At 40.3% G+C, this 15,256-nt stretch overlaps 1 protein-coding gene and 1 long non-coding RNA gene across 4 annotated transcripts; one reads left to right on the top strand and one right to left on the bottom strand.

Moving 5' to 3' along the window:
* Positions 1-635: 635 nt before the first annotated feature.
* LOC149390232 (oxidoreductase, zinc-binding dehydrogenase family protein) lies at positions 636-9,776 on the bottom strand. 3 transcript variants are annotated; one of them, XM_089619514.1, is made up of 12 exons: positions 9,737-9,755; positions 9,615-9,706; positions 9,327-9,533; positions 9,096-9,191; positions 3,739-3,827; positions 3,118-3,246; positions 2,854-2,968; positions 2,599-2,695; positions 2,407-2,516; positions 1,592-1,731; positions 1,154-1,250; positions 636-1,079 (listed from the first exon to the last, which is right to left on the bottom strand). In XM_089619514.1, exons 2-12 carry the CDS (start codon positions 9,693-9,695, stop codon positions 792-794), a joined length of 1,449 nt encoding a protein of 482 aa, XP_089475640.1. In that variant the 5' UTR covers positions 9,696-9,706; positions 9,737-9,755; the 3' UTR covers positions 636-791. The 3 variants fall into 3 exon arrangements, with proteins under 3 accessions (XP_089475640.1, XP_089475639.1, XP_089475641.1); XM_089619513.1 differs by having other exon boundaries at positions 9,615-9,776; XM_089619515.1 differs by lacking the exon at positions 1,592-1,731 and having other exon boundaries at positions 702-1,079; positions 9,615-9,776.
* A 239-nt stretch (positions 9,777-10,015) lies between these two features.
* LOC149390231 (uncharacterized) lies at positions 10,016-11,461 on the top strand. The gene is made up of 2 exons (XR_016300312.1): positions 10,016-10,812; positions 11,116-11,461. It is a non-coding gene; the product is annotated as an uncharacterized LOC149390231 (long non-coding RNA).
* Positions 11,462-15,256: the final 3,795 nt, after the last annotated feature.

The following is a 15,256-nucleotide window of genomic DNA, read 5'->3' as shown; positions in this document are numbered from 1 at the left end:
TTCTACCATCACAGCTCATCATTATAGCCATATATGGTGTGTCAATTGTTGACATATATGTGTAAATTGTTGACATCTATGTCAACAAATCATGTCAATTGTTGATATTTATGTGTCAATTGTTGACATATATAAATCAATAAATTATGTCAAATTGTTGACATTTATGTTAATAAATCAACCAACTTTCCAATTATGTCAATTGTTGACATATATCTGTCAACAAATCATCAAACAAACTCATATATATATATATATATATATTTTAAAACACCGAATTTTTTGACACAGAGACTCAAAGAAAAAAAAATTAAAAAAAAATAAAGAAAAGAAAATAAAAGAAAAGAGTAAAAATGGATAAAAAAATATCCTCTCTCCTCTTTTTACTAATATTTTTGTCCAAATTATACTTTTAGTGGAAAATGAGAAAAAAGTTATGAGATGATAGCAGTTGAGGCTATTTCTCTCGAAAGTTTCACCAGCCATAAGACCAAAACAACTAAATATGCTCGTCGTGATACTAGGTGGAGACTAATTGAATTAAACCAAAAAATGCTTATTGATAAGGAAATGAGAACGGATACAGCGTAAGCTGTCTATCATTTTGGACAAGCCCGGAATTCGAATCTAACTCCAAAAAATAATAAATAAAAAAATAGAAATAAACTTGTGAAATAAAACACATCCACTTCGACCTCTCCAACAGATTTTGATCATTTAATTTGGCTACAGCGACAGAAGAAACTTAAACCATTCGATACAAAAGGTCGAGTAAGAACACTACGATATTCTTACCGCAGTAACACAAAACCAAGCACGAGAGCCAAAAGAAAGAAAAAAACAGCGTATACGATGTTGATATTATTTGACGACTCAACTGTTTTCCCACCAGTTTCTGCTTCTTTCAACTCAGGTGCGATCTTATTTGAGGAAGAGCTTGAGTTTGGGTCAATGAACGAAGCCACGTCCCAAAAAGACCTTGTGCTTAAGGCCGGTGCTTCTACTTCCAGTTCCAAGACTGTCGAGTTATCGAAGCTAGCTTCCATTGATAACAACTCGGTACAATGATCTTTTAATACCTAAGAACGGGTTAAAGAGCGGATTCAGAACAAGTTCTCAATTAATAAGGTCATAGAAAGTAGAGGAGAGGAACCTCGATGGTCTCAGAAGGTTGTAGATAGTCACACGCAAGAATGCCCGCAAACCAAGGCACAATGACTCTCCGAGGAAACAATATATTGCAAGTCTTTCTGCATAAAAATGAACATGAGCATGATCAGTCTCCAAATATATATAAAAACAAAGCTGAACAAGGATTGGCGAAGACACACTTCAGTACATGAGAAGATTCAAATTTTGTGGTTGTTTCAAAAAGGATTTCCTTGATATCACGTGAAAGATGAGAGGATCTTAATGAGCAGACCTATGCTCTCAACTATTAAGTCTATGTAAACATATATAGATATTGTCCTGATACATAGCTTAGATTGAAATAGAAGATATAAACCGTGAATGATTTGCACTTTAAGTTCTACGGATTGTTTTTTTTTTCTTCATGTCCAATCATATCAGTAAAAAGGTTTAACTGCACCTTAATAAGTTTATGGACTTTTGAGAGACGGGCATTCTATGGATTGCTTCACTGTGTCCAGCGTCCGTAGGTCCTGATTCTTCATCTGCCTCATCACAGATTATATCTAGTCTACTTTGCAGGCTAACTATAATATCTTCCTAAAAATGGAACACATTTAGCATTGGCAAAAGAATCAAGACATTTTAGCAATGATATCTTTACGATTTACGTCAAAGATGATGGTCAAAAGAAGGTACATTTAATAACAAACAATAGATTAAAAGAGAAAAAGGAACTCTGCTAGGAATAGCGAAAAAGGAAAGATGGAATCCTAGAGTGCACTAGCCCAATCTCGAACGAGATCGAGTTAGGAAAAGAAGAAAATCAGAACACAAAGAGGACAGTCACATGAGATGTACATCTAGTTTCATAAAGTTTATAGGCAGAAATTAGACTCCTTAAAATGCAATTAGCAAGGCAGAAACAAATGCCCCAACAATCGGCCATTTTACACCACTTCGAGTTTTTTTGCAGGTCTTCTATGGAGCTAAAGTTTTTAATTGAACAAATCATCCAACCTTTGAATTTCAAAACTCCTTTCCAACTGCAAAGGCGAATTTCTTAACACCAACACTAAAGCTAGATTTAAACTGGTTATTTTTACACCTGGCCATAATCAGCAAAACTGATAACAAATAAAAGAAGTTAAACTGAAAGAACGGATAGAAGAGGCTGAGAGAAGAGAGAACGGAGAGGGTGATCATTTTCCTGGCTAAATAACAAATAATAAACAGACATACAAATTGGAATCCCTACATGGCAATTTTGCTCACCTTTAGATCACCAACAGCTTGTGAAATTGGTTCTTTTGAATTTATGTAGGCAAAAGAACACACAGACCCACTAAAGCTCATAAGGCCAGTGACTTCCTTGTGGTTGCATGCTATAAAACATGGATCAATGTTATACTTTTGAACTGGTCAAAGCTCGGCAAAAGAAATGGCACGAGGACTTTTACAACATACGCTCTATTGAAGCATCTTTCATCAGAGGTCGGAGAAATTCAACTTCATGGAAACCGTCTGATGAGACATTGGATGTGCATGGCTCATCATTAACAATCTACAGTGTCAAAGAATAACAAAACATGATTAACAACTTCGTAAAAGAACTTTTGACCATACAGAAAAACACATTATAAGATTATTTAAACAAAAAAAATTGGATCTGCATCAGAAAGATTCATATTCCAAAAAGCTTATCCAAAGAATTTTGCATACCAAATTTCCATCAATGATGGCTTTTGCAGCTTGTAAATCTTTCGCATGGAGTGATATCCCATAGCGAAGAACATCTATCAAGGTTTGATTAGATGAACTTTTGTATGTAGGCAATCTGTATAACAAAGTTGTAGCAATAAGGGACAATCTACAGCAGATACGCATATGATTCAGACAAGTATGAACGAACCTAGAACAAGTAACGCCTACTTTTATGCCATTCACACAAATTAGAACTGGAATCTCAAGAGGCGCAAATGTTACCTAAGATCAAAGTTGTATATGCACTTAAAGGCTTGTAGGGTATTCAAGACCTTTCCCATTTTGAAGTCACACGGTCGTAGATTATTGGAAGTAATATTTGAAGCCAACGAGCAATTTCGACAGGTCCACCTACATGAATAAATTATTTAGTCCAATGGTTCTCATTGCATCGATATTACCAGAGTCCGCTGGGTAGTAGAATTTATATATACACACACATATATATATATATATATATATATATATATATATATATATATATGTCAGAATATTGTAAATAAATAGAGAATAAATTAGTAGTAATTAGTTTATTTGCTGAATCAATTAGTTATGCAATATTTAATTATTTATATTTAGCCAGTCAATCTTATTTATGGCATTTATGGCAAATATGTAACCCTAGCACTATATATACCAAGTCAGCTAATGAGAAATTCATTCCGCTAAATTATTTTTGCTCTCAATATATATATATATATATATATATATATATATATATATACACACACGTACGTATATATATATGTATATATGTATGTGTATATATATATGTATATATGTATCTGTATATATAAATATGTATGTATGTGTATATATATATATGTATGTATGTACATATACCTCCTGGGGCTATAAGAAATGTGAATAAGAATTCTTTCTTCCAAACCAGTCCCTGAAAGTGGAGAAGCATCTGCAACGGCCATTACAGCCTTCAAAGTCACTTCGTTAGCCATAAAATGGAATACTGTCCCTCGGATTCAAATAACAGAATCATTCATCTTGTTTAATGTTGACATAGCGTTGTTTCGGTTGTATTTTCTGTTTTGGTATTTCCCAAAAACGTTTTACTACTGATACAATATAAGTTTTGTGTTACGGATTCTTTCGGTAAAATATTCCATCGGAAGAAGTGACAAAAGACGAAGTTTTTTATTTATGCAATAGGAGTTTCTTTTTTTGCATTGGGAATTTATTTAATTATTTAATTACGAATGAAATAAATTAAATTGCATTATTTAATTAGTAGGATTCCTATTAGCAGGATTCGGTTGTAAGTTAGACCTATCTATAAGTAGGTCTCTTTTCATGAATAAAAAATTATCTTTCAACCAAAATAAACTTAATCATTCTCAAGGAAGAGAGATTTGGTTTTGCGACCATCGGATACGATTGCTGTCTGGTACCGACCCCGTCGTGGTGAGACCATATCGTTACCCCCATATGCAGAAAGATGAGATCGAGCGCCAGTGTACTGAGATGCTTTGCACTGGCATCATCCGAGAAAGTCACTCACCGTTCTCCTCGCCGGTCCTCTTAGTGAAAAAGACAGACAGCACTTGGCACTTCTGCATCAACTACCGCGAGCTCAACTCAAAAACGGTCAAGGATAAGTTCCCAAAACCTATCGTCGACGAGCTTCTCGATGAACTCCACGGAGCGACTTCACCAAACTCGACCTCACATCCAGCTACCATCAAATTCGAATGGATCCCGATGATATCGAGAAGATCGCCTTCCGGACGCACCATGGCCACTTCGACTTCTTCGTCACGCCCTTCGGACTGTCCAACGCGCCATCAACATTCCAAAGTCTCATGAACGAGGTCTTCCGCGAACACCTACGCCGCTTTGTATTAGTCTTCTTCGACGACAATTGATCTATAGCCGCTCGTGGAACGAACAACTTCAACACGTCCGATTAGCCCTAATACTCCTCCGTACACACCGCCTCTTCCTCAAGCGGGCCAAGTGCTCGTTCGGCCGCCTAGAAGTAGCAGTAGATCAAAAAATTAAAATCGCCGCAATCGTTGATTGGCCGCTACCTTGAACGACTCGGGCTGTGTGAGGGTTTTTGGGGCTATCAGGGTACTATCGGAAATTCATAAAAAACTACGGTCTGATCTCCGCCCCTTTAGCCCGACTCCTTCGACGAAATGGGTTCCACTGGGACGAAGCGACGGCCAATGTCTTCATCACCTTGAAGAAAGCTCTCTCTGAATCACCCATCCTCGCCCTACCCGACTTCTCGAGTGATTTTGTGACAGAATGTAACGCATCAGGTAGTGGAATTGGTGCCGTGTTACAACAAAATGGGCACCCTTTCGCTTATTTTAGTCGCAAGCTCGCCGACAGACACCCTGAACTCGCTCCTTACGAAAGGGAACTCATCGGCCTTGCTAAGGCGGTGACTCGTTGTCGCCCATACTTGTGGGGCCACAAGTTTCTGATCAAGACGGATCACTTCAGCCTTAAGTTCCTCATCTAACAACGCCTAATGACATCGCCACAACAACATTGGGTAAGCAACCTTATGGGATTCGACTTCAATGTCAAATACCGACAAGGCACCTTGAACCATGTGGCGGATGCCTTTCTCGATGCGGGGAAGAAGACCCAGAGATTGACGAGGCCGCCTTATCCGTGCTCACCTAGGCCCGTACCGGCATCTTCGAGGACCTACGCAAGGAAATTGAGGCTGATGAATCGCTCAGTCCCCTACGTCACCATGTGATTCGAGGCGAGGAAGGAAGCGAATGGCTGGTGCGCGACGACCTAATCCTTTTCCGAGATCGCGCATACCTAGCCGCCACCTCTCGATTGTAACGGGCTTACACAACTCCGCTCATGAAGGGGTCCAAAAGACCATGGAGCGCATCCGACGAGACTTCTATTGGAAAAAGTGGAAGAAGACGATACAAGACTTTGTGCAACAGTGTCAAGTTTGTCAAAAGTACAAGTGGGAAACCCTTCAGCTTGCGGGACTCCAACAACCTCTCCCCATCCCAACGATAATTTGGGCTCACATCTCTATGGACTTTGTGGAAGCCAAGGCATCCGACAAGACCGTTATTCTCGTGGTGGTCGACCGATTCTCAAAGTACGGGCACTTTGCCGCTGGCTCATCCTTATACCGCGCACTCAGTAGTCGAAGCTTTCTTCCACAAAGTCTTGTTTTCGCGGCCATCCAGAGTCGATCGTTAGTGACTGCGACCCCGTCTTTCAAAGCTGTTTTTGGCGTGAGCTCCTCCGCCTCTCAGGTACAAGCTTAGCGTACTCCACAGCCTATCAATCACAGTCTGATGGGCAAACAGAGGTGTGATCAACCACACTCTCGAGATGTATTTACGATGCTTGACGGACGATAAACAAAAACGGTGGCTACAATGACTTCCACGGGTGGAATATTGCTACCAAACTTCCTATCATACATCACTTAAAGCCACTCCATTATAGTTGGTATATGGCCGAGCGCCTCCTCGACTATTGGACTACACAACGAGAAACTCACAAGTAGAGGCAGTCGACTGCGCCCTTGACGACCGCACGACTTTCCTCCATGAAGCCCGCGCACGTCTAGCCGAAGCTCAACACCGCATGAAGAACACATGATGGGAAGCATCTCTTTGTTGAATTCGAGAAAGGAGACTTTGTGTGGCCTAAACTCTAGCCGTACCGTCAGTCGACAGCGGCCAAGCACGTGCTGCACAAGCTCTCACCGCGTTTCTATGGGCCGTTCCGCGTCCTCGATCGCATCGGCAAGGTGGCGTACCGGCTAGAACTGCCCCCAGAATCCCGCGTCCACAACGTGTTCCATGTGTCCTCGCTAAAACCACATCACGTGGAGCGGCCAACCTCTCCGGCCGAGCTTCCGTCAATCCATGATGGGAGGACAATACTGAATCAGCCGCACTCGGTTCTCTGAGGGCGTTGGTTCGAAGGTCAACGCCAACTACTCGTTCAGTGGCGTACCTGGACTTCGAGCTTGAGGACAAGCTCATTTTGGAGGAGGGGAGTAATGTTACAGATTCTTTCGATGGTAAAACATACTATCGGAAGAAGTGACAAAGACGGAGTTTTTTATTTATGCATTAGGAGTTTCTTTTTTTTTTGCATTAGGAATTTATTTAATCATTTCATTACGATTTTTTTAAAGAAACATCGGGACCTTATCCATTCAACACGGCAAAGCCGGAATACAACAAAGGGTACAAAAAGGCCATAGCAAAATCATGAACCCAAAAAAACAAAAATTACAGAGCGCTAGGCCAATCCCTAGCCAAATCAGCTAAAGAAAATATTCGGCGTCTTCATTCGCACTACGACACAGAGAACAAATATTCGGCGACAGAGACAAATGAGGGTTCAGTTTTTGGATTCGATCCGTTGTGTTCACTCTCTTAATAGCCACCAACCAGGCGAAGAACTGAACCTTGTTCGGAGCTGTAGCTTTCCAAACATCATCAAAGAAAGGAACGGGGGGCAGAGGGGCAGCGGGGGAGAGGTCCTTGGCCATTGACTTGACTGAGAACACATCTTCGTCACCCAACCACATACGCCGATATTCGAGACCTTCCCAAAACTTGAAATCATCCAAAATCCCCATCAAACCAGCAGCTTCGCAAGATTCTCTGTTCGTCAAATTCCTGGGAAAGCCGAAATTCCATTCCACCTGATCGGGAAAAGAGGGAGAAGAAGAGGTGAATCTGTTGATAGGGGCGTTCTAAGTGGGACAAAGTCTAGCCAAACCTGGGAACCAGACTTTCAAACACATGTCTCCACACCATACGTCCTCCCAAAAACGCACAATAGACCTATCGAAAACCTTCCAAGAACATCGACTGAAAAACAACTCACATACAGTCGAAACGGAGCGCCAATGACTACGGAAAGTGCGATCCTTAGTCCCCCAGGTCCCACCCATTAGGAAGAGCACCATAAATAGCGGAGATAACCTTGTGCCACAAAGCATCTTCTTCGATCGGGAATCACCACAACCATTTCGCTAGGAGAGCGTTATTCTTGTCCACGAAATTACCGAAGCCTAGACCCCCATTGTTTTTCAGGCGACAACAAGTATCCCACGCCACTGCTGCGTGAGACCGTCCTTCCTCGAACCCTTCCCACGAACCGTTTCATGATCCTTTCAATGTCAGCAGCGACCCCCTCCGGCAATTTAAAGATCGACATGAAGTAGGAAGCGCGGAGAGAACAACGTTGATAAGCGTCATCTTCCCACCCTTGGAGAGAAAACCTCGCATCCAATTGTCAAGTCTCTTCACCACTTTAGCCACCACCGGGTCCCAAAACGCTTTTCTTCTTTGGGCTGTCTCCCAGAGGCATTCCCAGATAGCAAATCAGCCATTTGTCTTCTTTACACCCTAGCGCCCCGGGAAGAGTAGCAGTCTCAGCTTCCGAGCAATTAATGCCCACAATATTGCTCTTCTCGATGTTGATCGTGAGACCGGAAGCGTCACAAAATTCCTTGACAATACCAAGCAATTTCTCCCAACTTGTCGAATCATTCTCGCCGAAAATCAGCGTATCATCGGCAAATTGGAGATGAGAAATCGCGATACCAGGAGACCCGGCAACGATTGGCTTAAAAAGGCCTCTGCTCACTCCACGAGATACAACACAAGAGTGCGTCCACAACGAGAATGAACAAAAAGGGGGATAAGGGGTCCCCTTGACGTATAGCTCTCAACGCAGCTTGCCATTAATCAGAACGGAAAAGGAGACGGACAAAGCGCAGCCCCTGACCCACTTTCTCCATCGCGTGTCAAACCCTTTAATTAGTAGGATTTCTATTAGTAAGATTTCTAGTAGGATTAAGTTGTAAGTTAGACCTATCTACAAATAGGTCTCTTTTCATGAATAAAAAAATTATCTTTCAATCAAAATAAACTTAATCACTCTCAAGGAAGAGGGATTAGGTTTTGTGAAAAAACCAAGCTATTTAATTACGAATCAGAACCCACTCTGTTACCAAGAGAGCAAATGTGGTATTCAAAATTTCCCATATCAGCAAGTAGTCATCGCGACGATTCATATAAGGCGGCGAAGTTTTGTATTCAATTTAGTCAGACTCTAGTTTAAAAAAGAAAAGGGTGAATATGCAAACTTGGATCAAGCGAGTCATCCTTTAAAGCGCGAATCAAGAAACTAAAACCCTCATCCGAGTTGAGAAAAAAAATAACCTGGCAAAGCGAAATGGTTGAATTCTTGAACACATTGTCGCCGACCCAAACATACATCCCAATGACCTTCATGCCACCCAACAGCATTCTTGAAACCTACTATCAACCAAAAGTTTCCACTCAATAAACATAGAACAATCTAAGAACAAAGCATATGAAATTCCATTAATAATGACAATTCGGAAAGAAACACAAATAAAAACCATGAAATAATTAGTGTGGATATTTGACCTGACGAGCATGCTCGGCAACCCAACCATTGTCGATCTCCAAGGATGAAGAGTCAACGGCTTGAGATTTTGGCTTCGATCCTCTCTTCTTCTCGTCTCCGAGGATGGAACAAGCCGGCTCTCCGGCGTCATTTAGCGGCGTCTGTAGCAAATCGAACACGAAGCCTCTGTCCAGACTCGGGCTAAGTTTTCCAATCACAAGCCCTACCTGAACTCAACCCACCCGAGTTATGAAAGAAAAAAAAACCTAAATTACAGAGAAATTCAAAGAGAGAGAGAGAGAGTAAACCTGCGCAGGAATTGAGGATTGGGAAAGACGATCTTCCGCGAGCTTGAGCCGCGATTCCTCTCCGACGATCGATTTCACCATAGCTATGGCCTGTTGAAAGGGTATATTTTTTCTATTATTATATTGTGGAGTTTTTTTATTTTATTTTTTTTATTAGTAGGTACGAGGTGTAGTGATTCACAAAAGTCATATGATATATCTTATATGTTTTTATTGTATTAATTGAGTTATACGCTTTCTAATTGTCGCCTTATACGCTTTTTAGTTGTCATTCAATTTTAATGGAAAATCCGTACTATTAAAAAAAAAAAAGTTGTCGCCTTATCAAGATGTTTCGTATTAATAGTGAAAAGAGAAATTTGTAGGATCTCACAAAATTACCTGTACCATCAAATATATTTTTTTTCCCCTTTTTCACCAAAATTATAATTTGAATAAAATACTAACTAGCTCAATACACAAACTCTTTTACCCTCTTTATATTATTATTTTTTTTCTTTCTCTCTTTTGTCTCTTTTTCTCATTCTCTCGTTCTCTATCCTCTTTCAAACTCTTCTTTATTTCTCGTCCAAGAGGAAAAAAAAAACCTAAAATCTACAACATTCGATAACGAGACAAAATCGGAGATCAACTGCGCTTGTCGATCATTCGAATTCAAGGACGAGCTTTGCCGGCGAGCCGTGATTCTGGCGGAGGAAGGTTCTGCTTTCGTTGGAGAGCTACAAGGTTGCTATGCATTTTGTCAGGGAGGCGTTGGGGCAGTGCAAGACAAGAAGAGCTTCCTCGTGGTGACCCGGCGCTCCATGACTCCGGCCTCAGTCGTGAATTCTGCACTGGTGGCCACCTCAGATTCCTAATCCACCGCGTCTTCGTCTCGCCGTTCCGCCACTGCGTCCAGACAGTGATTGGGATCTCCGGCGACAGTGGAGATTTTGAGGCGACGAGGCGATGATGGGTTGTTCTCCGTCGGATTCGTATGGGTAGGGTTCTGGCGGTTCGAAAGCGAGGAAGTGTTCTTCTTCTTCATTGAAGCGACTGTCCCTGGCCAGAGATCTCGCTTACAACGGTGACGAAGATGAGGATAAGATTTTCGATGGCATGGCCGACAGATGGGTTGTTCTTTTGTTGCAGACAGAGAAATCAACTTCAGCCATTGCGCGAAATCAATCGTCTCAGCTCAAAATATCTTCGAATTCAGGTACTTTTCTTTTGATTCTCTGATTTCAATTTTTTGCTCTATTATTATTATTATTATTATTATTATTATTATTATTATTATTATCTGGATGAATTAGGAACTAGATGAACAAAAGAAATAATATTTTTATTTTGAGCGATAAATGTTTACCTATCGTTCTTTTGGTAACTTTAATAAGACAAATGATTATTCGAAAAAAAAAAATAAGACAAATGAATCAAAATGTTGAATAAGACAAATTAATTAAAATCATCATTGCATTGTGTTTACTTGTCATCATTTTGGGATGGTTTTTTTTAACAGAAGGATAAATGGGAAAGAGGAACAATAACAATCCCGAACTCGAGCCCGATCCAGACGAGGGGTCAAGAGCCTCGTCTCCTCGGGAAGGTTATGAGGAGACGAATGAGAGCAAAGGAAAGAGACCGTGGAAGAAGATGAAGTACCAGCTAGTGGAGTACCAAAGTGTTGCTTAATGTTGTTTTTTTTTTCTATCTCCGAAAGTCTAGTGATTGATTGATTTCAGAGTCAATTTGTCCCTTTTTTTTACATTCTAAAGAATTTGCATATGTGTAATAGTGATTGAATTTGAACGACATAAAGAAGAATAAATTCATATACCAGTAGTTAATGCGTTTTTTTATCAACATTCACGAGACACGTGTTGGGGTGCCAGCTTGCGACGTGTATTGATTTTGGGTTGCATGCATCGAATCTCCTATGGCTCCGAATGGATCGTAACAGGTCGGGGATATCTCGTGGCGTTACGACCGTGGTGGAGACCTTCGGGAACGAAGTGGGTGGTTTGATTTGTCGTGATCTTCCTTTTCCTTAGCTGAAATAGAAGATACAAATGGTGATATATAATGGAATGTTCATCTTACTAAGTGAAGAAGATGAGAATTATATTTCTCAAGTTCTTGGACACATTGTTAGAGGGAATGTAATGTGGCATAATTTCAGCTTTTGTTTGTGGAAAGAAATATGAGAGAGAGAGAGAGAGAGAATAATTCTTCTTTAATTCTAGAGATAAATGAAGTAGATCATTCCTCTTTTGTGTTTTTCTAAATCAAAGGTGAGAGATGTGGAGTAACTTTAGCATTATTTTGCGGGTACGTGTTGAGTGAATTTTTAGAGAGAGAATAGAGAGAGAGATAAAAGTTCTAATATTTTTCTTCTCTTAGAATTGGTTGTTCTTTCTTCTACATCGTGGATGGTATTTGTAGGGAGAGTTGAATTTGGAGTTGTCTCAAATTGTGGTTTCACACTTTTTGGAACATTAGGGGCTCAGAACCGTTAGAGGCTTTGCCTTCAGAGCTATCTGTGGCTCAGCCTCCATAGTCGTTTTGCGGCGCAACCTTCAAAGTTTAGTTGAAATTTACTCCAAGTAGTGCAACAGCCTTAACTGCTTGCGGTTGAGTACAATCTCGGTTTTAGGCTAAGCAAGTTCAAACCTCTTGAATCGGGACTTCGCCTATCTTTGGATCGTCCTGCGGTGCTTTGTCTACGGGTTGTTATACTACTTGGTGATGATTTCAACCAAGCCATCTGAAGTCGGGGATCGGGCAACCCAGAACCATAGAGGTCGAAATGTTTGGAGCTACGGGGGCCTTAAGCGACTCGATCACTGCAATCGAGCAACCCTTAACCACGGGGGTCAGGTTTTTCAGAGACGTGGGGGCTTTAAACGACTCAATCACGGGGAACGAGTGACCCTAAACCACGGGGGTTAAGACTTTTTGAGCAATGGGGGCCTCAAGCGACTCGATCACGGGGATCAAGCGACCCTAAACCACGGGGGTCGGTATTTTTTGGAGCCACGAGGGCCTTAAGCGACTTGATCACGACCCTAAACTACGGGAGTAAGGATTTTTGGAGTCACGGGGGCTTTAAGTGACTCATTCATAGAGATCGAATGACCCTAAACCACATGGTTGAGTTTATGCTAGAGGCAACAAAAGGAGGTTGTTTTTCATTGATAAAATATTTCCAATGAGTGGATTAGAACAGATTTCCCTTCGTGAGGGATTACATGTGGTGGGACAAAAAAGATGGTGATGAAAAGGAGAGTGTATGGGGTCTGATCGTCGATGCGGATCTTGCTCTTGCCTGGATGGCTTCTGACTTTTAGGTAACAACGTTGAGAGGGGCTCTTACCCTTTGAGATCCATTCTCATCATTCCCCATGTCCACTGCTTTACCGTGTCGGCTTGTCGAGGCTTCGGCGTTGTTGACCATTTTGAGAATGAACTCGTTCAGTTCCCCTCCTTGGATTAATGACTCGATCCGCCTCTTAAGATCGATGCATCCAAAAGTCACATGCCCGTGACATTGGTCAAACTCATACTACTTGGAACATTCTCGTTTTCCAGGGTCTATCTTTAGAGGCGCATGAGCGGTAAACTTGTCGCGAGTCAGCACAAAGATTCTCTTAGGTGGGACATTCAGCGAGGTCAAATTTGAGTGGTCTCGAAACTTTTCCACCAACAGATGCTTTGAGTCGGTATGGGATCGTTCGGCAGTGTTGGGACATGTCTTCTTCTTTTTCCAGTCATCAGACTCGTCGTCCTCTCTTCGGCGGTTTCCTTGGTCGTTTGTCCTTTGGATCTGGACAAACTCTTCCAGAGTAATTTACTTCTCGGCCCGGTCTCTGAGCTCGGGCATTGTCTTCGGCTCTTTCTTGATCAATAAGCTGAGGAAGTCACCGAGTAGGAGTCCATCAAGAATGGCAGAGATGGTGTCGCTGTTGGAAAATTAAGTAGGTACCAGACACAAACAATCGCCCTGATACCACTTGTTGGTGAAACACGTAGGGTATCGGACACGAACAATGCTCCAATACCACTTGTTGGTTAATCACATTTGGTATCGGACACGAACCATCGCTCCGATACTATTTCTTTGCTGAACAAGTGAGTATGAGACACGAACAATCGTTCTCAAAACACTTGTATATTGATGTGCTCACCTTGATAACTATATAAGTTACGGAATAAATTAATTACACTAACAAGAGCTAATTAATATTATGGTTATCTAACAAGATCTAGATTTACTTATTAATTAAATAATGAAAGCATTCAAACATCTCAAGCAACTAATAAGAACAAAGAATAGAGTTTGAAGAACACTTACGGATTGGGCTCACGAACTGATACTTCAAGCTTTCACAATCCGTCTTCAAAAGCCTTGAACTATTTCTTCAAGTTTTCAGATCCTCGTACTCCTTGATGACACCGTAGTCTTCTGAGACGTAATCTCTAGACGAATAAAGAAAGACGACATGAGACCACACTCTTTAATCTCACTCGATCAAGAAACTGTTGTTTCAAGATCTCACTCTTATTTTGTAATAACAGAATTGAGTAATTCCAAGGGGTAGAGAGAGAGAGGGGACGGCCGCAACTAGAGAGGTGGACGAAAATTTGCTCTTCCAAAGACTTGTTTTTCTCTTCTCACGAACCCCTATTTATAGTAGTGCAAATGATATATTCTTGGTAGTTTCCAAAATATATTATTTATTTTTATTGTGTTCATACTAGTTAATCAAACCTTAGTCATTGGATCTCATCTCATGAATCATACTTTTTCTCTTAGCCATCTAATCAATATCTACGAGATTTTATTTTCTATTTAAATAGAGAATATTTAATTATGAGAGAATAAATGAAATTTCTTATTTACTTTTAAATATTATTCTCTCCTAATATTCATGAGAGAGAATAAGAATATTAGGAGAGAATAAAAGACAATATCTTATTTCCTTTTAAATATTATTATCTCATAATATTCATGAATGAGAATAAATGACAATATCTTATTTTCTTTTAAATATTATTCTCTCTAAATATTCATGAGAAAGAATAAATGACAATATCTTATTTCCTTAAAGTATTTTTCTCTCTCCTTTATTTAAACAACTAAAGAGAAAATATTGGTAAGTACAAATATTATGATAGATGACTTTTGACACACGGCCAAGAGGGAGTGTCACAATTTCTTGTGCTCGAATCCCAAAAATTCGACTTCCTCATTTTGTGCAAGGCCTAATTGCTTAAATTCAATTAATTATTTATTTACTAGGTCCAACAATAAACAAATTAAGTAATTGTTTAATTATTTACTTGATCATACAATAAATAAATAATGGATCAATTGATTATTTAATTGCTCAAACAATAAATAAACAATTCTACAATAAATACTTTATCACATGAAATACCTGTTTTCTGAATTTAATGTTGTAAATCACCATTACAGCTTGTGAGATCTAGAATAATGAAGTACATTATTATTAGAGGTTCTTTATTCGTCTTATCAAAGACGAATCGGGGACTATGGACCTAGTAATAGAAGCTTAACAAAACCGATGAAAAGACGAAAAAAGTCATTTCTCTTTATCATATCGATTTGTCTAATCTTGGTCAGACTCCACCTGGGTACG

The sequence above is a fragment of the Urtica dioica genome, chromosome 7 (genome assembly GCF_054948205.1).
Source record: "Urtica dioica subsp. dioica isolate 48M chromosome 7, U.dioica_male_clone48M_v1_H2, whole genome shotgun sequence".
NCBI classification, from domain to species: Eukaryota; Viridiplantae; Streptophyta; class Magnoliopsida; order Rosales; family Urticaceae; genus Urtica; species Urtica dioica.
The sequence above is the reverse complement of the archived record's forward strand: the minus strand, read 5'-3'. Positions and strand labels throughout refer to the sequence as shown.

What these genes read in the sequence shown, in the direction of transcription:
- LOC149390232 (XM_089619513.1), bottom strand. Translation starts at nt 9,695, where the DNA reads ATGGTGAAATCGATCGTCGGAGAGGAATCGCGGCTCAAGCTCGCGGAA. An exon ending in TTGCCGAGCATGCTCGTCAG is followed by an intron (nt 9,192 to 9,326) that starts GTCAAATATCCA and finishes GGTTGATAGTAG; the next exon opens with GTTTCAAGAATGCTGTTGGG. An exon ending in AAGCTGTTGGTGATCTAAAG is followed by an intron (nt 1,732 to 2,406) that starts GTGAGCAAAATT and finishes TTCCATTTTTAG; the next exon opens with GAAGATATTATAGTTAGCCT.